We start from the raw sequence: 24,397 nt of genomic DNA, 5'->3' as shown, positions 1-24,397 counted from the left end.
ACTGGACAAGATTGATTTTAAAATATTGTTGTTTAAGACAGTGCTGCTGTTAGCTTTGGCTTCCGCAAAGCACGCAAGATGCAGTTCATTCCCGGGATGCAGGGGTAGTTCTGAAACCTAATCCTGCATTTATGATCAAAATAGTTCATTCTATCATTCCTATTGAGCTAAGAGCTTTCTATCCTCCATCTTTTGGTTCACAAGCACAGCAGAAGTTAAATGAGTTGTGCCCAGTGCAGGCAGGCTATCTGGCAATACAGGAATTAGGATATCCTATAGTGAGACACCGAAACATATGCTTGAAAGGGAACAATAGGTTACTTGCGTAAACCCCAGCTCTCTGATTGCATTAAGTGAGGTGTCTCACCAGACCACCCACCTTCCTGTGTTAAGCGAGGAAGAGGTGTCCTTATTTTAAATGTTGTCATGATGTGTTGCTCCTCTTTTACTGAGGGGTGGGGTAGCCACTCCCAGACACTACGTAACATTTGCCAGCCAATTGAGGCTGGCATACTGTAATCGGGCTTGGATCTTATACCCTAGTGTGTGTACACCAATGTGTAGACGCGCTAGACTATAGGATTAGACTTAGCCAACACCGATGTGTAGACGCGCTAGGGTATAGGATTAGATTTAGCTGACAACGATGGTAGACGCACTAGGGTATAGGATTAGATTTAGCCAACATCGATGTGTAGACGCGCTAGGGTATAGGATTAGATTTAGCCGACGCCTATGTGTAGACGTGCTAGGGTATAGCATTAGACTTAGCTGACCTCGATGTGTAGACGCGCTAGAGTATCGGATTAGACTTAGCCGATGTGTAGACGTGCTAGAGTATCGGATTAGACTTAGCCGACCTTGATGTGTAGACGCGCTAGCGTATAGGATTAGATTTAGCCGACGCCTATGTGTAGACGCGCTAGGCTAGAGTATAGGATTAGATTTAGCTGACCTCGATGTGTAGCCTGGCATGCCAGACCTACATCAAGATGTTAGGTCTGGAAACTCTTCATTGACAGAGCTCAATCCGAGGGGCGGGATAAACGGTTGTCTTTCAAATTCTCTCTGCACGCAATTGGATAGCGCTAAAGCCAGTCAGAGCAACGAAGAAGGTGACGTACTCAGCAGAGCAAGTTGATATATTAAACGTTTACCGCATCCAGTCCAGCTGTCAAAATTGAACATTGAAAATTAGGCAGATTTCCCAGAATACATCCCCAAAATAAGGGATTTTTTTATTTTTTACACGACCCACAAACTTTAAAAATAAAACAGTAATCATTAAATGTCTAAAGAGTTTATAACTAGCCTACATATGTGTGAGAGAGAAAGAGACAGTATGTATGTGTGTGTTTGTGTGTGAGAGAGAAAGAGACAGTGCGTCATTAAAAAAATAATATCATAGAGAATGTTTAAATACTAATATCAGCTTACGAGGGAAACGGAGGCGGAGTAGTGGTGCTTCGGAGTGGTGGAGATGATTCGGGAGAGGTCCGTGCACCATAACCGATCAGAGCGCACGTTGATACGGAATAAAGCCTTTGTCCTCGACGACAAAATGACAAGTTGATCGTTAAGCAAAAGCTTCTTTGTAACAGCGCGCGCGGCGCCGGCCGCATCCGAGGATGAACGACTTAAACCCGAATATGTCCGAGCTTGCTCTGACCGTCGCAACTCTGTCGTCATTATGTTAAGTCCGCCCGCCGACTCTATACACGATGTGATTGGCCCTACCAGAGTTGAGTTTTTCCAGCTAAAACGTCTATGGAGAGTTGCAAGACCACACTTTGCTGCAAAATAATTTTTGCTGCCGCTAGGGTGCGTCTAGATTTCTAGGCTACTCGATGTGTAGATGCGCTAGAGTATAGGATTAGATTTAGCTGACCTCGATGTGTAGACGCGCTAGAGTATAAATATTAGGATTAGCACCCAGCCGACAATGATGTGTAGGCACAGTAGAGTATAAATATTATAGGACGTCACGTAGTTAGGTTTAGGGAAAAATCTACCACAAGGACAAAGCAGATGTTGATAAAAATGTTTTATGGTTCTTCACAAAACACAAGGTTCTGTTTACTGTACTGAGAGACGTTGTGGAAAAAAAGACATCTGATTCACACACACGGATATACAGTCTCTTAATGTGAATCAGTGACGTCATCTGTACTTGAAGACAAAAGTGATTCCTGCAGATGTTTGATCAAACGCATGTTATGGCAGCACTAAAAGTCCTGTGTCAACGTCTAGTGACCACGATCAGTCCTGAGTTTAAAAGGGTCTCCTTCCTCTTCCTCTCCCGCCGCCTCGTCCTCTCCCACCGCCTCTTCCTCTCGAACCGCCTCTTCCTCTTCCTCCTCTTTGAGAATGTAAGTGTCCAGCCGCCCGTCTGATCTTCCTCCTCTCCTCATGATGGTCACGTTCAGCCTGCTGTTGAAATCGCTGCTTCTCCGTCTGTGCAAGTATAAGATGGAGTTAGTGGCGAAGCCAAAATGGTCCACAACTCGTCAAAGGGATTTTTTTTATAATTGGTTCCAAAAGGTTTCTACTCTGATGAATCTCAGCAGTGTTGGGTTGACTTGTGATGAACTAAAAGCAGCGACACAATAAACATAATACAATACCTCAGCTATTTTAAAGGAGTCATAACCTGCAATTTTCACTTTTCCACGAGAATCAATGTATGTTATGATTGCCTAACGATTATACATTGGGAAGCTGACATTCAAAAGTGAGGCGTTTGTTTACCCCAGGGTTCATAAACCAGCCCACGTGCACTCAAATACGAGATTTTAATTTCTCCCCCGACTTGACGTCAAGACGGGGCAGGATATACCATATATGGACACCGCAGACATATGCTGGAGGAAGCCCGCGCTGTCCCTCTCCCCCTTATATTCAGTCAAGAAAGATGCAGAAATGTAGTGCTGCTGTGGTTGACTGCCAGAATCAACATTAAAATGTGTTTTCTCTACCAAAAACGGACCAAACTACCAGGGACCAGTGGATGAAATTCATTTTTAATGACGCTGTTCCAACAACCATATCAACTGGCTCAATGTTAGGTGTCTGCGCTAAACATTTTACACAGGAATCCTTTACAACATTCATTTCGAGTCGGACAATAATGCCTACAGAGTCAGAGTGCTGTATAGAGATGGAACAGGTATAGTTTAGTAGTTTAATTACGGCTATTATAACGTATTTGTCATCTGCTTGTATGTATCCATTATTTGTTAAAGGATTAGTTCACTTTTGAAAAAACTTTTGCTGATAATTTACTCTCCCCCATGTCATCCAAGATGTCCATGTCTTTCTTTCCTCAGTCGAAAAGAAATTAAGGTTTTTGATGAAAACATTCCAGGATTTTTCTCCATATAATGGACTTCAATGGGAACCGGATGGTTCAAGGTCCAAAAGACAGTTAATAACTGTTTCAGATGCAGCTTCAAATGTCTTTAAACGATATCAGACGATGAATAAGGGTCTTATCATGCGAAATGATCGGTTATTTCAAAACTTATTCCAAAAATGTAACTTTTCTAAGGACAAATGCTAGCCTTTCTCCATTCTGTGAGGCGCGTTTGTAACGTCACGGGCGAAAGGTCATGGGCGACGTAGCCGGAAGTACAGAATCAAAATCGTCCGACATCGTTGTTTTACCTTTTAATTTCATTTTTTGTAAACGGCGTTTGAGTTAGTTTTCACGTTCAACCTATGCGTTCAACTTGTAAACACTCTGACTCTGTACTTCTGGCTACGTCGCCCGTGACCTTTTGAACGTAATTACGTATTACGTGACGTTACAAACGCGCCTCACAGAATGGAGAAAGGTTAGCATTTGTCCTTAGAAAAGCTACATTTTTGGAATAAGCTTTGAAATAACCGATCGTTTCGCATGATAAGACCCTTATTCATCGTCTGGTGTCGTTTAAAGACATTTGAAGCTGCATCTGAAACTGTTATTAACTGTCTTTTGGACCTTGAACCATCCGCTTCCCATTGAAGTCCATTATATGGAGAAAAATCCTGGAATGTTTTCATCAAAAACCTTAATTTCTTTTCGACTGAGGAAAGAAAGACATGGACATCTTGGATGACATGGGGGTGAGTAAATTATCAGCAAAAGTTTTCAAAAGTGAACTAATCCTTTAATAGCCTACAAGTCTGCTGTTTCGGACCAGATCCGAATGATGATCAAACATATACTGATGAGTTTAATAAAGTTTATTGTACATCACACAAGATGAAGCGTCAGTTTTACTTCAGAAAATCACCGTAAGAGCTGAGTAAACGGAGTAATGTTAAGTTATAAGAAGTGCGTGAACGTGAAACAAGGCAAAAACAACACATGATAGCAAACGTGATCTCTATAACCACTGTAAGCTGATAAAAAAGTAGACTACATCTCCGTCAATGTAATCTACATTAAATAAAAGGTCAACTTATGTGGGAGAAAATAGCAACAAACGTTTTAGCTCGTTACTGATGTTAATGTATTTCTCAGTCAAAATTATTGTCTTTACCATTCAGAGACACGTTGATGTAGACGTCCTTCCAATTGACTCTATATCTTCCGTTTCCAGCTCTGGCTCAAACATATATGGTGGCCAGGTCGGGTTTATTCCGTTTATTCACAACTTGCGCCATGGTGTTATTTTGGAATGATATGCTGAAGTTACCTGCGGTGTCAAGCCCCCTCCTTCCTGCCACCAATCAACTCGCCCATTTGCATTATTAAAATGACCGTCCACGACAGCCAAAATATCGCATCAGATCTCGGAGACAATAACGCATTCAGAAATAAGGGTCAGAGGAGCTCTGTGTTTATTTTTTTCCCACTTTTTTTTTCTTTTTAGAAGGGCCTGATAAGACTATAAGAGAGCGTGGGTATCCAAGGTTATGACTCCTTTAAAAATAGTCTCTTTTCCACCAACAGGCAACCTTTTCAGAAAAAGATCAGGTTAGCGTGACACAACGCGGGCTGTAGTAAGATGTGTTTTTCCGTGCTCCTAAGAGGCACCGGGAAAGCTTGATTCAGTTTAGTGATTCATCAGCTTACGTTAGTCATTCATTGGTTTGTTCTGACAGTTCATGGAAAGAGACAGTTCAAAGAAATGTCCCAGCATGGCATTTAGAGTGAAACACAGTCTTTAAATAAGTACTGCTGTCAATCAGAATTGAGTCTTTTCTAGCTTTGTAAGTTCTATTTAGAGTTTAGTATTTAGTTATCTGTTCAAGTTTAAAGCGGTAAACCTTTAAATGGATCGAAAAACTACTGCTTAAACTTGTCATAGAGGGCCAAACAAATCTACTATCGCAACTGTTTTAACTCTCATTTGGTTGTAGACGGTCAAGAACAGTTTTTTAGTTTTATAGACTCTCATGGAAAAGTTTGAAAGATTTGAAAAGTTTCTGATAAGTCTCTTCTGCTCATCAAGGCTGTATTTACTTGATCAAAAATAGAGTGAAAAAAGTTTTGTGGAGTATTATTACATTACTGTTTTCTAAAATACATTTTAAAATGTACTTTATTCCTGTGATAAAAGTGGAGTTTCCAGCATCATTACTCCAGTCTTCAGTGTCACATGATCCTTTAGAAATCACTCTAATATGATGATTTGATGCTCAAGAACCATTTATAATTATCAGTGTAGAAAAGTTTTTGCAGAATTCATGATATATTTTTTCTCAACATTATCTGAAGAATAAAGAGGTCTGGGTTGAAAGGTCAGTACTGTCTTTCGATCAATTTAATACATTCTTTCTGAATAAAAGTATTAATTTCTTTAAAAAAAAATTTAATGATAACCGTCATATCAATTTGAGAGCTAGAGTGCAGATAATCACTGAATAATTACAGAAAGTGATTACATGACTTTAGAAGAGCTGGATTATAGTGCATGAGTCAAACAGACTACTTTATTTTTAATGGTGCTTGACAGTTTGTTGTCGTTCTGTGGAAAAGATCTGTGTGAAGATATTTTTGGTTAAATTAGAAAATCTATTAGCATGTGAGTGAACAGTTAAAAAAAATAATCCATTGTACCGATATGAAAATTTGGCCCAATAAGCGATACTTCTTTATATCTAGTCAAGTCAAGTCATCCTCATTTATATAGCACTTTTAACAGTGTAGATTGTTTCAAAGCAGCTTTGCAGAGACAAACATATAATTTAAGGTAACAGAGATTGGTTTGGTTTTATAGCGGTTCTTGAATAATGTTATTTTCAAGCTAAAGTTAGTTTTGATTGACTCACATCCGTTGAAATGATCATTTGTTATTAAATTAGGGGCCGCTAAGTCGACACCGTTCTCTCTAAACAGACTTTAAACACGAACCTGTGATAAACGGTGGTGTTCACATGCGCTTTAAGAATTGATTCGACAGTTATGTGCGTTTGAATATATGTGCACAGGTTTGTAATTCCCTACAAACCATGCCTGAACAAACTTTGATACAGAATTGTATTTTATTTGATCACTTCAGGGTTGGTACGTGAACCCTAATTTCCACAACGCTTTATCTGTAGAGTGGAATAGGGACCCTCCATAAGGAGAGGCTATCTGAAAGCCGATAACCAATATATTGGCCGATAAATCCAAATTTTTATATAATTTTTGAGAGCCATGTCGCAAGTACACAATTATAATGATGTTCTCATTATAATTTTATGTAGCATAGTAACATACTTGTGCTGCACATGTTGCACTTAACTGTATTTTCCTTTTTTTGAAGTGATTTCAATTATATTTCAAGCAATTCAAAACCATCACGTTGCATCTGAAGGAAGTAATCCATTATTTATCGGCTTTAACATATCGGCCAAATTTCCTTCTTTGAACATATGAAGAGTTCAGATGCAAAAGCCTCTAAGTGCCATTTGAAATTTTCTTCTAGAATGATCATTTTTATCAAGCTTGTATATTTAAGTTCAGTGATTTCACTTAAATGGCAATGATAATTACCTATTAATTGTTATTTAAGTGAAATTACTGAACTTAAATATACAAGTTTGATAAAAATCATCATTAAAGAAGAAAATTTCAAATGGCATTTAGAGGCTTTTGCATCTGAACTCTTCATATATCGGCCGATGATCGTGCATCCCTAATTCATTCCTATAATGCAAAGAACATTCATGTGTGTTTAGATTTTGGAAGGATTAGATAGATGACCTCATACTATCTGGTATTTCCATGAACATCCAACAAAGCAGCAAAGTGACTTGACTGAATGATGCGTGGGACCGACAGGAGCAGTATGGGAATTATATGGGCGTGCGAACGGTCAAAGGACAGAAAACAACGGGGATATTTTCAGGACATACTGAAGCCATTCTTCAGTCTACGGTGTGAGTCAGCAGAAATCTGAGCTGGGAATGTGTCTGACCCAATTTTGCCACACCTTCATCTTCATTTAACCAAAGAGGGAGGAAGACCAAGAAACAAACACAAGACTAGGTTCAGGTTAAATGACAAGGTTTTCAGCGAACCTGTAAGTAATGGCTTGTGTAATTGTTTGAATAAATCTGTCATCTGTGTTTACTCTTCTGAAATTTCTAGGATTACAACATCACAACTGTTCATTAAAGAAAATTCACATATATTAACACACATTCAGTGTTCTGCAACTCTGACACATCAGTAGAGTTCAAACAAGCGTTAGTCTGCACAGATGGCTGCTGGGATAGGTTGCAATCATCATGCTCACCTTCTTGAGAGTGAAAGTGAGTTGTTTGCTTCCAACTGCAGCGTCGCTGAGGTTTAGCATCCCTGATCTCTCCTCCCGCTGCAGTCGCTCCTCCAGAGATGTCCTGTGTGGCGGAAAACAGTGTTCAACTCTCATCTCACAGCGATAGACCAACAAACAGGGGTTAAAGTGGGCCGGAACGGTCCTCAGATAGACAGACAGATCTCAACAAATCTCACTGGTCCCGATATGGGCCGACCACGATGGTTGAGCGTGGTAAAGTTAGTTTTAGATTCAATATATTTCGCCAGGATTAGTTTTAACATTATGTAGCCATTGTATATCGACATTACATATTCGTTCAAAATCACCTGCGTGCATTGAAGGAGTAGTTCACTTTAAAAAAAAACTTTTGCTGATAATTTACTCACACTGTCTTTCTTTCTTCAGTCGAAAAGAAATGAAGGTTTTTGATGAAAACATTCCAGGATTTTTCTCCATATAATGGACTTCAATGGGAACCAAACGGTTCAGACGGTTTCAGTGCAAACTGTTCAAAGGGCTTTAAACGATTCCAGATGATGAATAAGGGTCTTATCAAGCGAAACGATCGCTCATTTAAAAAAAAACAAAAAAACAACAACGTTTAAGTTTTATAAGCTCAAATGCTCGCCTTGCTCTGTTCTGTTCCTGACTCTGACTGTTCGAACTTGTTTCTCAAAATGAACAAATCTTTTTTCGTGTCATTTGGTTCATTCAACGAACGAAATGAACGAGTTGTCTCAGGAAAAGATTTGTTCATTTTGATGAACGAGTTTGAACAGGAGAGTCACGAACGCGCATCACAGAACAGAGCAAGGCGACCATTTGAACTTATAAAACTTAAACTCTTTATTTATTTTTTAAATGAGCCATCGTTTCGCTTGTTAAGACCATTATTCATCGTCTGGTGTCGTTTAAAGCTGCACTGAAACTCTCATTTGGACCTTGAACCGTTTGGTTCCCATGTAAGTCCATTATATGGAGAAAAATCCTGGAATGTTTTCATCAAAAACCTTCATTTCTTTTCCACTGAAGAAAGAAAGACGTGGACATCTTGAATGACATGGGGGTGAGTAAATTATCAGCAAAAGTTTTTTTTAAAAGTGAACTAATCCTTTAATGCTGCATAAACCTGAGAATGCTCTGACGCGTTTCCACAGCGCATGATGCCTAAGGGATCGTCTGCAAATTCCACCAACTGTGTTAAACGTAGCCTAAAATTTGTATTATTTAAAACTACTTTTCAAATTCCAAAGCTTGAAGAAGGTGGCAATACTGACCTGGTAGACTTGAGTAAATTAACTTGAGTAAATAAAACATAAATATCAGTTAAGCCTATGTTTACTTTCTTCACTGACGCAGACGGAAATGAAAAGACTATCAGTCAAAGTTCGGCTTAAGGAGGGGAAGAAATAGGGCAGGATAAGGAGACTGAGAGAAAGATGAAAGATGTAGATGAGGAGAGAGCAGGTATTGACAAAATAATCTAATGCCCACTGACATGGTTTTAAAGCTATTTTCCTTTTGTTGGCCTTCAAAAGCCTAATATTGCACATATGTAGGTCAAAGAAATAAATAATTTTCCCCCGAGCCCCCCCTAAATACCTCACATTTAAATGTCTGTGGATGGTAATGTGGGCTGGCGTGGCTTCAGTGCCAGGGCTCAATTTTTGTCCCAGTGTTAAGCAATTTTAACACAGTATTGTCATCATACCAGTGTAGATGGGCCAAAATAAAACCATAACACTTTGTGCCACATTTGGCGACACTCTTGACCCAAAAAGTATTGCTATACCACGATATATGTTGTCCCATGGTGAGTCATTTTCCCCTGTTGCACCTACACAAACTTCGAGGGTTCCCCCACCGGCCAAATCCCACTTTAACCACTGCCAACAAACAAAGTCATCAAGTAACGGGGCACAAAAACTCACCAAAGTGGATTCTGCACCAATTTGATCTTATATATCCTATATTATTTAATGTAGGGCTGTCAGTCACTAACCATCATTTTGGTAATCGAGTAATCAGTCAATTATTCTGACGATTAAAAGTGTAATCGGATATTTCTGGTAGTAATAAAATTGACCCAAGCAAAGATCTGTCGTTTCATGTTTGTGAAGATTGTTTCGTGTGTTGTGTTATGGTGTATTTACTGTATGCATGTTTTGATCCTTTTTTTCTTAACAGATTGTAAAGCACTTTGTTACTTCTTGTCTGTGAAAGGTGATATTTAAATCAATTTTACTTACTTACAAAGTGCGAGTGTGTGTATTTGAGTGTGAGTGTTATTGTAACACTACTTGACAGTTTCATGCACTTTAAGTATTTACAAGTGTTTATTAGTTCTAAATGCTTCAGTTGACTTAAGTTTTGTCCGACTACATTCAGGAAGTGTACTGAGCCACTTCCTGTGTTTTGCGGGTTAAAAGCAAATGAGGATCGTTATAAATCGATGAACTCAAATTTAATCAAGGAACTGTGACACCCCTAATTTAATGTTTATTTTTGGTACAATATTCAAATTTTTTTAATGATTTTCGTATGTGTTCAAGGTAATTCAACAGTTTTTTTAATAACTGAAGATTTATTCGATTCGAAGATGAACATTTAACTGAATTATTAACGTTAGCATGAGCCTAAGCGGCCTAGGTGACGTCATCTAGCCTTTTTCTTTATAATTATGTACATTTAAGAATCATTCACAATAAGACTATGGATATGTATAATATAAATCGATCTCATGTTGACTTTAGTATGTCAAAACTGTGCTAGGTTAAGTGCAAATGGTTAATCATGTAAAACCAAGTCTGGGAGCATCAGACAATTGTCTAGCACTTTAAAAGCCATTAGGAGGTTCAGAAGGACATGCTCTCTATATTTGGCACGCTCATTTATTTGTGGCCCTGAGTCAACATGTGTTACCTGTCAATAAACCACCCACTGAGTGTCAGACGAGGGAAGGACAGGAGTGCTAGTATAGACCATTTCACAAGATGTAAACAACACTGGTCCAGAAGCACTTCCTGTTTCAGGTTTTTAACACTACATAAAAGCTGGGATAAAATACAACCAACAAAACATTTAAAACTGAATCAAAAAGTTAAAACAAACATCTTTAAGATTTAGATTTAGTAAGAAACAGTTACAAACTAAAACAGGAAGTGCTTCTGGACCAGTGTTGTTTACATCTTGTGAAATGGTCTATACTTGTTTTAATAGTTGTATTACAGCATGTACACATGTATCCTCTGTCTTAGAAGTAATAATAAAAAAGCACCATTTTAACTCTATCTGTTAGAAGAATTGTGAATCGAACCAAATCGTGACATAAGCATATTGTTCCACCCCTAATAAATAAAAGTGCTTCAAATATTCAGAATCAATATGCATCAAACTGATATTTTTGACAACACTAGTTCCTCCCCTTTAAGCAATCCATCTTTAAAGATGACCTTGTGCCCTTTTTTAAGGTCTTGATTTTGTTTATGTGCTTTACTAGAACGTTTTCATACTTGAATTAGGGCTGCAGCTATCGATTCTTTTTGTAATCGATTAATCTAGCACTTAATCGATCGATTAATCGAGTAATCGGATAATTTGTTTACGTGTGTTTTTAAGCAACCAAAACAAATAATGTATTACGAAAATGATAAGGTGTTTGGCTTTTATTTCTTTAAAAAAAATAGAGGTATTTATTCCAACTCCAACATTTGGCTCCACAACTAATTATTGCAATTTTTACCCATTTAGTGTTTATAAGTGCCAGTGCCAACAATTAAAACAATTTACTGTAAAACCTGTTACATGAAGCCCATAACATGTAAAACTTTAAATAGTAAAGCCCATTTGGCCTTAGTTTTGTCTTCTCAATACAACATTACAAAAAAAGGATTGCACCTTCTGCAAATTACCCACCTGGAAACAAAAATAAATTCATATAAAATATCAACCCAAACAGGTACACAAATGTGTACAAATTATAAAAAAAAAAGGGAAACAAAACTATTTTAAATAAGAATCAGACTTTTTCAACTGTAATCTTTAGACAAACATCAGAGTGTGTATGTGTGTCTCACAATATTTGTTCCTCCATCACGTCCCGGTGAATGATGTATGCTGAAATTTTTGTTGCGTGGCTACATAAAAGTTTAAGCATATGATGAATTGCTGCAATTGGTCTGACTGGCGTGTGAGAGAGACATGAGTGCATGCGCTCGCTTACCTCTGCCGTAGTGCGCGAGCCGCGGTTAGGAGCTCAACATCTCGCATGCGCGCTCGCACTAGATTACAGGATATTTTAACTTGCGAATTAATATGCGGCAGTAAAACTAGTCGATCACGAGTGGCTCAACAGGTAGATCTATAGACGAACTCATCTTTCAGGCATTTGACCGAAGGGATTGACACTTCAGGATGAGAAATCGAATTGCGCGAGCCTACTTCAACACGGCCGGTTTAATAATACAATTTAAAAAGCCAGTTCATGACCCTTTTAATTTTCCAAAATGTGGTGCTATAAACGGTTTGAAAATGCATCTGCGAGCAGGTAACTTACTTCTGCATCTTCTGCTTGTGGGAAACGTCGCTGAAGCTGCGAAACTCCTCTCCTGCTTTGATCTGGTAGAACCGAGGCTGGCTCTGGTTCTGATGCTGGGGGTTGCCGACTTGATCTGAACTCTGCAAGTTGGTGTCTCGGTCCTGTTGCCGCTTCTCTTTCCTCTGGACGAAGCTGCGCTCTCGCTCCTCGGCCCGTAAGAGACGCCGCTGAACCCTCACCTCCTCCACCCAGCTCTTATCGTCATCATCAGAGCTCTCCTCTTCATCTGAGCCACGGCCTTCCTCCTCCTGCTCCTCGCCATCCTGCTCGTGAGACCACGAGTAAAATTAGGACAAATCAGAAGACGTTAGTTATGCATTTGTCAACATCAGTGTTGAAACTAGATACTACTGTAGCTTTTAATTCACATTTTGAATTATTTTTAACATTTTGTTTTGTTTTTTATTTTTAGCTTTAGTGTTTTTCAGGGTTATTATGACTTAATACAAAAAGGAATACATTAAAACATTTCTGTTAATTGAAATTGTTAATTTGGTTAAAAAAAAAATTTATGAATAACTTTGGTTTGGACCTTTTTTCCATAATGATAATGATAAATGTCAGTAAATGTAACAGTAACCAAACAGTTGATAGTTACATTAAAAGATTAGTTCACTTTAAAAAAAAATAGCAGCAAAAGTGTTTTACAATAAAACCTGAACACAATAAGTACATTGTACTTATTTTCCTATGTAAGTACATAGTACTTAAAGCCACTTAATATAAAGTGGGACCGAAATTAAGGTTTTTCATGAAAACATTCCAGGAAAACATTTCATGAAAACATTTTCTCCATATAATGGACTTCAATGGGAACCAAATGGTTCAAGGTCCAAATGAGAGTTTCAGTGCAGCTTCAAAGGCCTTTAAACGACACCAGACGATGAATAAGGGTCTTATCAAGCGAAATGATTGCTCATTTAAAAAATGAAATTATAAGCACAAACACTTGCCTTGCTCTGTTCTGTGATGCGCGTCTATAACTCTCCTGTTCGAACCAGTTCATCAAAATGAATGATTCTTTTTTCGAGTCATTTAGTTCGTTGAATGAACCAAATGATTCGAAAAAAAGATTTGTTCATTTTGAGAGTCCCGAACAAGCATCACAGAACAGAGCAAGAACCGTTTGGTTCCCATTGAAGTCCATTATATGGATAAAATCCTGGAATGTTTTCAGCAAAAACCTTCATTTCTTTTCAACTGAAGAAAGAAAGATATGGACATCTTGGATGACATGAGGGAGAGTAAATTATCAGCAAAAGTTTTTTTTTTTAAAGTGAACTAATCTTTTAATGTAACTATCAACTGTTTGGTTACTGTTACATTTACTGACATTACTGACATTTATCATTATCATTATGGAAAAAAGGTCCAAACTAAAGTTATTCATAATTTTTTTTAACCAAATTAACAATTTCAATCAACAGAAATGTTTTAATGTATTCTTTTTTGTATTAAGTCATAATAACTCAAATAAAAATAAAAATAAAAAATAAAATAAAATTTTAAAAATAATAATACTTTTACTCCACAAGAATGCATTGAAATAAATAAGTGTTAAGTGTTAATTAAAAGTGACAGTTTTACATTGTTACGTTTGAACCTTTTTTTTATTATTTAATAAAAAAATGTTAATACATTTTTTTAAATAAAAAATTAAACTTTTACTCAGCAAGAATGCATTGAATTAAATAAGTGACAGTAAAGACTTTTACATTGTTACGTTTCAAACTTTTTTTTTAATTCATGATGCGAAACGATGCTAAAAATTCAGCTCTGATCACAGGAATAAATTATATTTTACAATTTATTTACACAGAAAACCATTACTATGCGATACTCCCAGAATAATTTGGCCAAAATGATCTTATCTGTTATTATGATGACGCCTATCTTTTCAAACAGATTTTGGGACACATTTAAATAGTGTTTAGGTTTTGGACCAGAGCTGTAGAAAGTGAAGATGTTGAGTACCTGCTCCTCTTGCTGAACAAGCTGGCTGAGTTTCTTCCTCCGCTTTTCTCCCACTTTAGACACGATGGGGTTCAGCAGACGAAACTCCTCGCTCCGCTCGTCCACCTGGTAATCCGGGTTCTCGAACATCACCTTGAAACGGTCGTCCATCAGCAGATTGTCTACGGCCTGGGAAAGACAGAAAGATGACGGCAAATGTTTTAAAAAGATTACTAAAATGAAATATTTCTATAGTAAATCAGTGTGAAAGAAACATTGCCCACGTTGGCCTTCTTCTTCCTCTTCTTGCTTGGAAGCTCACTTTCCTCCATGAGTTTCAAAGCCAGTTCCTTATTGACCTTAGGCAGCTTCTGCTCAGAGATAAGAGAGAGAGAGAAACAGTCAAAGCATCGACGATAACGGACTCTGAGGAATTACAAACATTACATTCACTCAACCTACGTCTCTATAACTTCAGCGATGAGGAATCCTATGGAAGGCCAAAGCTGACTTAATTAAAAAAAAAAAAAAAAAAACATAAATAAATATATGAAGAAATGTAAAAAAGTACAAATAAATGAGTATTTTTACTTTTATTCCTATATTTATGTATAATTGTATTTTTTCATATTTATTTATTTATAAATTTATTCATTTATTTATTTCCACATTCATTTATGTATTTATGCTTTAATGTCTTTGTTTATTTATTTGCACATTTATTTATTTCCACATTTATTTATTCCAACATTTCTTTCTCCGTATGCTAATGACGGGGGCGTGTTTTATCTCAGACATCAGCAATCGAGCTCAGAGTGGCAGTGCTGAAGCTTTGAGGCCACAGTGGAAATATAAATGTGGAAATAAATAAATATAGAAATACATAAATGTGAAAATAAGTAAATGTAGACATAAAAGCACAAATACATAAATGAAAGTGGAAATAAATAAATGAATAAATGTATAAACAAATAAATAAATAAGTGAAAAAATACAATAAATAAAGTATTTATTGTAAATAAAGTATAAATACTCACTTATTACATTTCTTTGTATATTTATTTATCTATATATTTATTTTTAATTAAGTCAGCTTTGGCATTCCATAGAGTCCAGTCATAAGAATGTCACAGAATTTGGCTAATTTTGAACGAAAAAATAAAAAGGCTGTACACAATCAAATCATGATATGGACGAGTGTCTGTCAACACAAAATGCAAAAAGACTATTTTCGGTCTTTCGGTACACTTTCGGCACGGTTTCGTCACCTACATAATCACACATATTTCAAAAGAATCGTTACATTTTCGTTTGACTATAAAAAATAAAGTCATTACATTAGTAAATGTTTTTATGTCAAATTTGATTACAACTGTTTTTGCTAATGCATTTGTATTAACTCATAATTTATGAAAATACATTTTATAGGGCTCTATTACTGTAAAAAAATGTAGTGAAATCTTAAATTGTAAAAGTTTCGATTTTTTCTAATTTAATTAAACCATTAAAACGATATTCATTTTTTAAATATATATATTGTATATATGTATTGTTCCAGTTTTGATCAATTTTTGTTTAAATTGTTGTTGTAAAATTTTCAATTAATTAGGCAAGCTTTTTGATTACTAAAATTATTTTAACCATTCAAATGGCATTTATAAAAGCAAAAAAAAATTTAAATTAATTTCATAACCACAGCTAACTAAAACATTTCTGAAAATTGTATTCAGTGATTTTCTGGATTAAAATTTATTTGACAGTGTCCTTGTTTCATAACGTAACATGTACTTACCATAGTAATAACTATGCATAATTAAATGCAACTATCCCTCAACCAAACCCTAACCCTACAGTACATACATTACATGTAGTTAATTAAGTCCTTAAATGTATAATTACACCGTAAAAAGGACACTAAAATAAAGCATTAACTTGTCTGTAACAAGTTTTCTTTCAGCCATTCTTCATCTGCCACATTTACTCGTACACACATCCAAAAACGCAGACAGCGTTACCTTGAGCTGGACTCTCTGAGCTCTCGACTCGTCGATCTTCTGTCGGATTCGGTCCTTACGGTACTCTTCATATGCGAACGGGTTGGCCATGGTCTTTACCTACAGAAAAGCACAGCAAGCAAACATGTGTCATCATTTAACCATTTAAAACAAGTCCTTTTAGAGAACACACACAAATGACACAAATCTGCACCTTGTGGTAGAGCCGGATGTCCATGAAGAAGCCGTGCATGTAGGCCCGGAGGAGAGCCGAACCAATCAGATGCGTCAGACCTTAGAGGAGGAAACAAGCCTAATGACAGGAACTCATCCAATTACAAACAACACTATGGAGAAACGTTCAGTTGGTCCCAATCAACAATTTGTTTTCTTGGTATGGACACTTTTAAAGCACAGATTTAAAGCACTAATATCAAAGTAATATAAACTAGATAGGTAATATAAACTGGAATGTTTTACAAAGTTAACGTTATCTCAATTCAGTGCAAATTTTGTTCTCACCCGATAGTGTCAGTGCAGTAAAGTTGATAATATTAAATATCTTTTAACCCCTTAGCTGTCACCCCCCTTTTTGAGAAAATATTAGAAAGAGTAGAAAAGTATGAAAAAGTATGAATAGAAAGTATGAAAAAGTTATGGAAGTTTAAATTTACAGTAAATTAAATATACTGTACTATATATTTTTTATTTTATATAAAATATATATTTTATAAAATATTTTTTACTCTAAAATTTCTATAAAATCAAAGGCATACATCTTATCAAGTTATGTTCCAAATTTGAAGTTGATATCACAAAAATTGAAGTTCCCATGAGATTTTGTTTAGGCGTAGTACCAAAAATAGCCACCGGGTGCCATTGAATTCCATTGAATTTAGTTGTATACATTCTGCCTTAACAAATTAATACATTTCTGTCCAAATATCAATTCTGTCACAAAATTTGGAACCTTGAGACTCTGACCTTTCTGACAATATCAGTTTTGTCAAGATTAGAAAAGGTTTTGATCATAAATTATAAAATATAATGATGCCCAAAAGGGGAGGAGCCTGATAAAATAAGTACCGTTTCTATGGTAACGCACCTTTCAATTATAAAACAGTTTTCACACGATGAATTCTGAGTTTATAAGCTTTCAAATGATACCTAATTTATGATAACTACTAAAATATGTGATATAATAAAAAAAGGCGATAAAAAATAATATTATATTTTAGAGGATAATAAATATAAATATTATCATTTTTAGAGGATAATATTGTACTATAATTTTTTATTTTTTATTGAAAAATACTAGATTATATGTTTATTATGAACTTTTAGCATAAAAACAGAAGTTTGAATGATTAAAAGTGGGTTCATCAACTTTTTGTGACAAAGGTCAAAACTCCTGTTATGAAGCAGATTTTTTGAGGTGCACTCTTGTCATAAATTCCTCAATTACTCTTCCTACATAATTTTTAACACAAAACAGGGGTAGAAGTCTTTAGAATTTAGAATTAGATGTCTTTAGTCTATTTAGAAGTCTTAGACCTTTCCAACAATATATAATTTGTCATTATTAGATTAGGATTTAATAGAAATATAGTGAAGTAAAGTTAGGCGTCCCGGTACCGGGACGGTGACAGTTAAGGGTTAAACCACAACTCAGCAAAGGTGACAGTGGCAGGGAACCCCAAGTCATCAGGTGACAGAAGATGACGGGACAAAAGTGTGCGAATACATTTTGAAGCCACTGCAGTCTGTAAGCATGATAGTTTCTGTGCAGTATAACCTCCATGATCACCACCTAAACACTCACACACACTCTTGAAGTTTGAACCAACAACCTTTTTCCTGCTTATATGGCATTTCCATTGTTTCCATTGATTTAAAATGACCTGGTAAAAGAAGATACTAAAAGCATTTGAAGAATTCAGCTGAGCTTTGTCTGTAGTATTGAGCAGGGATGAGCTATTCTATACATCACATTCACTGATATCAGCAAAGCAATTACACTACTGATGAATCACACACCAGTGAATAGATCCACTCACAGCACCAAATCTCTGACGCATTCTCACCAGAATGCAACGTTTTTATTGTTTTTATTTCCACTTTTAATGCTAAAAAACTCCAAACTCTACCCTCTTTTGATTTTTCTTCTGTGCAACTCAAAGGGAAACATTTAACAGATCTCCTTTCTCCCCGCAGAGATTCCTCTGAAGCCTGAGAATAGGTTTGTGTGAGAAATTCAAGACCCTTTTCAAGTCAAATTTTGCTTTCCATCAAATCACATCATGATTCACCCAATTAATGAACAACAATTCACATTACATAAAAGATCCTGTATATTATCATACTTTTCATGAATTAGGCACCTTGAAAATGTTCAATAGCATTTTTTAATTTAGAATTTATTAATCTAAATTTATGATCATTTCACCATCCACTAACGAAGCTTCTGTTCATATTACTGACATGAATTAACAATAACCAGTTGTATTTAGATTGATAAATTATAACTACTGTAATAATACATGTATTGCCCATTGTTAGTTAATGCATTACTGAACATTAACTAATGGGACTTTTATTGTGCATGGTTACCTAAAATGTATATATTAGGGCTGTGCAAAAATTAATTGCGATTAATCACATCCAAAATAAAAGTTTGCGTTTACATAATATGTGTGTGTGTGTACGGTGTATAATTATTTTATATATATAAATACATGCATGTATATATTTAAGAATATTTGCACGTAAATACTGTATATTTATAAATACAATCTATATTACTATTTTATATATAAATAACACATTTTCTTAAATATATGCATGCATGTGTGTCTTTATATAAAATAATTATACACAGCACACACACATATATTATGTAAACACAAACTTTTATTTCGGATGCGATTAATCGCAATTAATCTTTGCACAGTCCTATTTTTTTAACATGATTAATAAAAGCTGCTGCTCTTACTTTGCATTAACTAATAATAATGTATTCAGCCTTACTGAATTATCTGATTTGTTCAGTAGGCGCAACCAACTTTATTGGATCTCAATGCGTTACGATTCTTGTATTTTATGCATCAAAATGATACATTTGGTAAATGAGTTTCAGTGCCCACAACTTCTGCCTACGAGATATAAGCTCACTAGACTTTCTCTCCTGTTACATAATCCAGCCATTGCACCTGGCCCTCCACATCACACACACACACACACACACACGCGGTGCGATCCGCTTTCTGCCAACGGCAGCATTCCTGAGTGGTTTTCCCATCTCCGACGCGCTGAACTGGATCTTATCGCCGCGGTGGGTCTGACTCGCATATCGGTCTCTCGTGTTTGAAGTTTGGCAGATTGAAGGTTTGAGGGTCAAAGCTTGTAATCACAGCTCAGCCTGTCTTTCGCAATTACTGGAACGTTCTCATGCTAAATACTTTGTATGCAGACACACGTCATACTCTGCATATAGCGAGTCATCACGTATTGTGTATATTTTCTTAAAGGGATACTCCACTTTTTTTTGGAAATAGGCTCATTTTACAACTCCAGTCGAGTTTTACCGTTTTCAAATCCATTCAGACGATTTTCTGATATTTAGAAGAATATCAGTAACCAGACAGTTTCTGGTCTCATTGACTTCCATAGTATATTTTTTTCCTACTATGGAAGTCAATGAGACCAGAAACTGTCTGGTTACTGATATTCTTCTAAATATCAGAAAATCGGCTGAATGGATTCGAAAATTGTAAAACTCAACTGTTTAACTCTGGAGGAGTTGTAAAATGAGCCTATTTCCATAAAAAGTGGAGTATCCCTTTAAGAAAATGGTGAGAAAATATTGAGAACATTTCATTAACAAAACCAAGAGATACATTTTCCTAAATTTTTTTTAAGGAAACACACAATTTTGAGGCTTGAATTGAGGAACAGATTAAACTGATAAAAATAAGGAACGGCTACCAATTTATTTGAAGAGAATTAATTTGGCTCAATTATGCGATTTTATTTAGAGACACCATTGTTAGTTTCAGTGATGTGCCTGAACATCTTCATATTTTGGGCGAACGTGAACCGAAGGTACCGCCTAATGAACGTTACTGTGAACGCGTTCATTCTGGTGTCTGTGAACGCACACTCTCTCAGTTTAACTTTGTACAATAGGGTGCCAGATTTCTATAGAGCCTTCCAGGTGAAAACCAGGCTAAAACACACATAAACAGGCCTTAATATGTAACGTAAAAACACCCAATCTGGCAACACCAGCCACTAGTGTCACGCTGCGGCCGCCGTCGACAAAGCAGCGAGCGAGGAGGCGTCGTATGATCATTTAAACGGGTTTTATGAAGAGGTTGGTGAGGATGGGATGCTTCCATTTGGACTTTGAGCCAAGCGGATAAACAGTCTGAGTCGTTCCACTTTCCGCATTCAAACATTAATCGAACTCGATTTTAATATCGAGTATTGAGTCTGATGACGATATTGACTTGAACTTGATATCGTTTTATTGAGAAAAATTATATCGCGATAATGAATCAATATAATTTTAAGATGTGGCTAAGTGTAATTTATGACCTTGTATGGACAATCCGGATGTTTTAATGACATGTTATGGCCTAAAATTCTTCTTATTAAAGTTCATGACTTACATACATAAAGAGTCTTTCCCCCTGGAATTTAGAAATCTAAATTGGTGAATTTAGAAGAAATCTACAGATTAAAACAGATTTAAACTCCATCAAATTAGGATTTTTTTAAGGTTTTATTTGATGATGATGATGATTCCATGTCAACATCAGGTGTATCAAATATATACTTGATTGAAACTCGTAGCATATAAAACATGCACATTGTGGCATGGTTTCCTTTGCTGCTCTATAAACCTATGAATACTAAGGAGACCATGGTTTCTGTGTGAACTATTTTGTAGACATCTTTTGAAAATGAAACAATTGCATGAGTTTGAGGAAGATACAATTAATTCACTTTTATAATATTTTTTTTAAGTGAGAGTTGTGTTAAAAAATATAGTTTATATATAATATATAAAGTAAATTTTTTTTTAAAAAAATAACGTAATTATGAGAAGTGCCCTTTTTTATCAATTGAGCAACTGCCCCTCAAAATGTCTGTGTACGTCCCTGGCTGTGGCAATAATAATAATTTAAAAAAAAGTTCGCAACTTATGAAAAAAAAAAAAAAGAACTAGTTCATTTTTTGAAGAATGAACTATGAACTGAACTAGTTCATTTTAAAATGTGTGAACTGAACTTCAAGTAGAAAGTAAACTTTCCCAACACTGGTTAGTTCCCAGCATGCTTTGCACATGGCTGGTAATGGAGAGGAAATAATGAAATTAAGTGTTATTAATTTAATAGACTGTTTTACTGTTTTTGAGTAAAGGGAAACATCTGTTAATGTTTAATGTTCAGTTATGTTTGACATTTGAAAGAGTTTCTATTATGTTTAAGTTTTGATAGTTACCATTGTGCAGAAGAGTAGGCCTTATAGTAAGGTCGTAAATTGATACTCTAAAGCATGTTGCTTTGTTCGAACATCTTGGATGCCCTTGAGGTAAGCTAAAACATACCAAAACACATGTCAAAGTGAACTATCCCTTTAATGGGATATATCGAAAACTAAATCAGGAGAACAGACCACAAATGTGCAGTATATGTCGTTATCTTTGCATACTTTTACAAAGAAATGCAAAGGGAAAAAAGAAAATGGTCACGAGGAAACGAAAGCAGCGACTGAAACAAGCTCTTGCCATAGATATTCTTGTTATAACATGTCACGTTAAAATACCAAGTGCAACGTTATTGTGTAAGGCAATCTTATGATTCGAAATTATTAGTTTCAGTCATTTTGAATGGAATTTCCCCAAACCAGAAGTATCGCCCATAATTTAAAGCGCAGTAAACTCGTCAGAAATAAGGTGGATACGTGTCATTTGTTGAAGACATGACGAAACGTGTGCGTGTCTATGGTCCTGGTTCATATTTGGAGTAGGAGAGTATGTGAACTGTCTTTTCTCATCTATAATATGGAGAAACTGATGATGTAGAAACATACTCTCCAAATTACCATATATACCTCACTTTGGTGAACAAAATAGCTAAAAAATATCACTTTTCCCTTGAATCGAGTGTGATTGTGGTTCTGTTGATGTGCAACCTGTGCATATTTGCTAACATCCCCCAAAGAAATGTGTTTTAGGTTATCATGACGCTGCAAGTATCTTATTGGTGATGTCAGGCCGGATTCTGCCACTTACCCAGGTTCTCCAGGTCTTTGCGCGTGACAAACTTGTAGTCGTCATAGATGGTGCTCTCCGGGTTCTCCTCAAGCTCCTCTGTGAGGTTATCCAGGAAGGAGCACCAGCGTGGAGCCGGACCGAGAGCCTAAACACCGCACAGAAAACATGAGTCAATGATCAATCATAAAGCGCTTCCCAAAACATGGCAGTTTACAGATATAAAGATGATCTTTAACGATTAAGGATCAATCTAACGAAAACAGTTGATACAGAAATCCTGGAGGTAAATTTATACCTTTAAATACCATTTTTAATACCTTCTCAATATTTTTAAAACCAACACGCCATTGAGTTGCAGGTTTACGGCAACACGTTTCTAACCATTAATGGCTTGTTTCCACTGAGGGGTACGGTACGGTTCGGTACAGTACAGTACGGGTCGGGTCGGGTACACCGTGATCAGGCTTGCGTTTCCACCGCCAACAGTACCCTTACTTGATAGGCGTGGTATGCTGGAAAGAAGCGATCGATGTCATTTTCGTGCGAAGAAAGCGACATAGTAAACAACAATGGATGACAGACAGCAGATCTTGTTCTTGCTTCTCGGCATGTTTGTCACTAGAAAAAAGCGCTGGCATTAGGCGTTTCCAAGAAGCCAACGCAAAGTCCGACTCAGGAGAATGATCCCGAGGACGCGAGTCCAGTAATTCTGGAAAAGCGCGTTCTTGAACGCGGCACTGATCTGCTCGCTCTGGCTCTGCGACTCCGGTTATCTCTGTATGTTCATTTTAGGCTACAATAAAACAAAATGTGTAATAAAACACCACTCTGCTTCTTTTCGATTTCATTTTAATACATTTTAAACATTCTAAAGCAAACAAATGTGGTTCAGGCAACGCATAGCCTATTGATTATGTTCTGCATGTAGCCTATAACATTATATGAAGAGTTCAGATGCAAAAGCCTCTAAGTGCCATTTGAAATTTTCTTCTAAAATGATCATTTTTATCAAGCTTGTATATTTAAGTTCAGTAATTTCACTTAAATGGCAATGAAGATTACCTATTAATTGTCATTTAAGTGAAATTACTGAACTTAAATATACAAGCTTGATAAAAATGGTCATTTTAGAAGAAAATTTCAAATGGCACTTAGAGGCTTTTGCATCTGAACTCTTCATATATTTATAACAAAATTAAATATAAAACAACCCTGCCTCTTTTCGTTTAAATTTAAAAAATATTTATATTTATTTATATTTATATTAAAAACATATTCCAGGCAATATGTAATGTAATGTATTGCATATCGCATTGGTACAAATGTTGCTATAAACATACAGATGATCTTGTAGTAAAATAAAAAAGATGACAAAACTATCTCTTTTTTGTTGAATTTCAGTTTTATCAATAATAGCCATTATAAAAGTATAAGTAAAAAGTACAAAAAGATATACAGTAAAGCTTAAATATAACATCAAGAAACAATTCAGTCAGTCAAATACTCAGCGCTCAAAAGATATGAAACTTCACGTAGCCTTCTGCCAAAACTATTGGCCAGGGAACGAATTATAGATTCACGAGACCAAAGATAACCTGTTAGGTTTATACAAGACGAACTATATCTCATGTTTAACCACTACAAAGAAATCCGATTCAGCGGCAAACATCAGAACGACTAGCCGGGGAAAGGCTGTTCCAGGCGGGGGACACGAGCGCGAGCGTCCGGTGATCGCTTAGAATGGATCTCAGTCAAATTATCATAAATCTATAAATAAACCACAGATTTGAGCTTTAAAAAACTACTTTCTCGCCTGAAAAACTCTTAAAACTAC

At 36.1% G+C, this 24,397-nt stretch overlaps 1 protein-coding gene across 1 annotated transcript in view; it reads right to left on the bottom strand.

Moving 5' to 3' along the window:
- Positions 1-2,029: 2,029 nt before the first annotated feature.
- nol10 (nucleolar protein 10) overlaps positions 2,030-24,397 on the bottom strand; it is a 40,621-nt gene continuing 18,253 nt past the window's right edge. Inside the window, exons 14-21 of the mRNA XM_039655786.2 lie at positions 22,582-22,708; positions 16,498-16,577; positions 16,305-16,403; positions 14,574-14,660; positions 14,311-14,478; positions 12,295-12,599; positions 7,716-7,818; positions 2,030-2,454 (exon numbers count right to left, since the gene is read on the bottom strand). Coding sequence (XP_039511720.2) covers positions 2,272-2,454; positions 7,716-7,818; positions 12,295-12,599; positions 14,311-14,478; positions 14,574-14,660; positions 16,305-16,403; positions 16,498-16,577; positions 22,582-22,708 — 1,152 coding nt within the window. The 3' untranslated portion in view covers positions 2,030-2,271. The remainder of the gene's footprint in view (positions 2,455-7,715; positions 7,819-12,294; positions 12,600-14,310; positions 14,479-14,573; positions 14,661-16,304; positions 16,404-16,497; positions 16,578-22,581; positions 22,709-24,397) is intronic.

The sequence above is a fragment of the Pimephales promelas genome, chromosome 15 (assembly GCF_988280905.1).
Source record: "Pimephales promelas chromosome 15, fPimPro1.hap1.1, whole genome shotgun sequence".
Taxonomy (NCBI): domain Eukaryota; kingdom Metazoa; phylum Chordata; class Actinopteri; order Cypriniformes; family Leuciscidae; genus Pimephales; species Pimephales promelas.
This window is presented reverse-complemented; position numbering and strand designations above follow the sequence as displayed.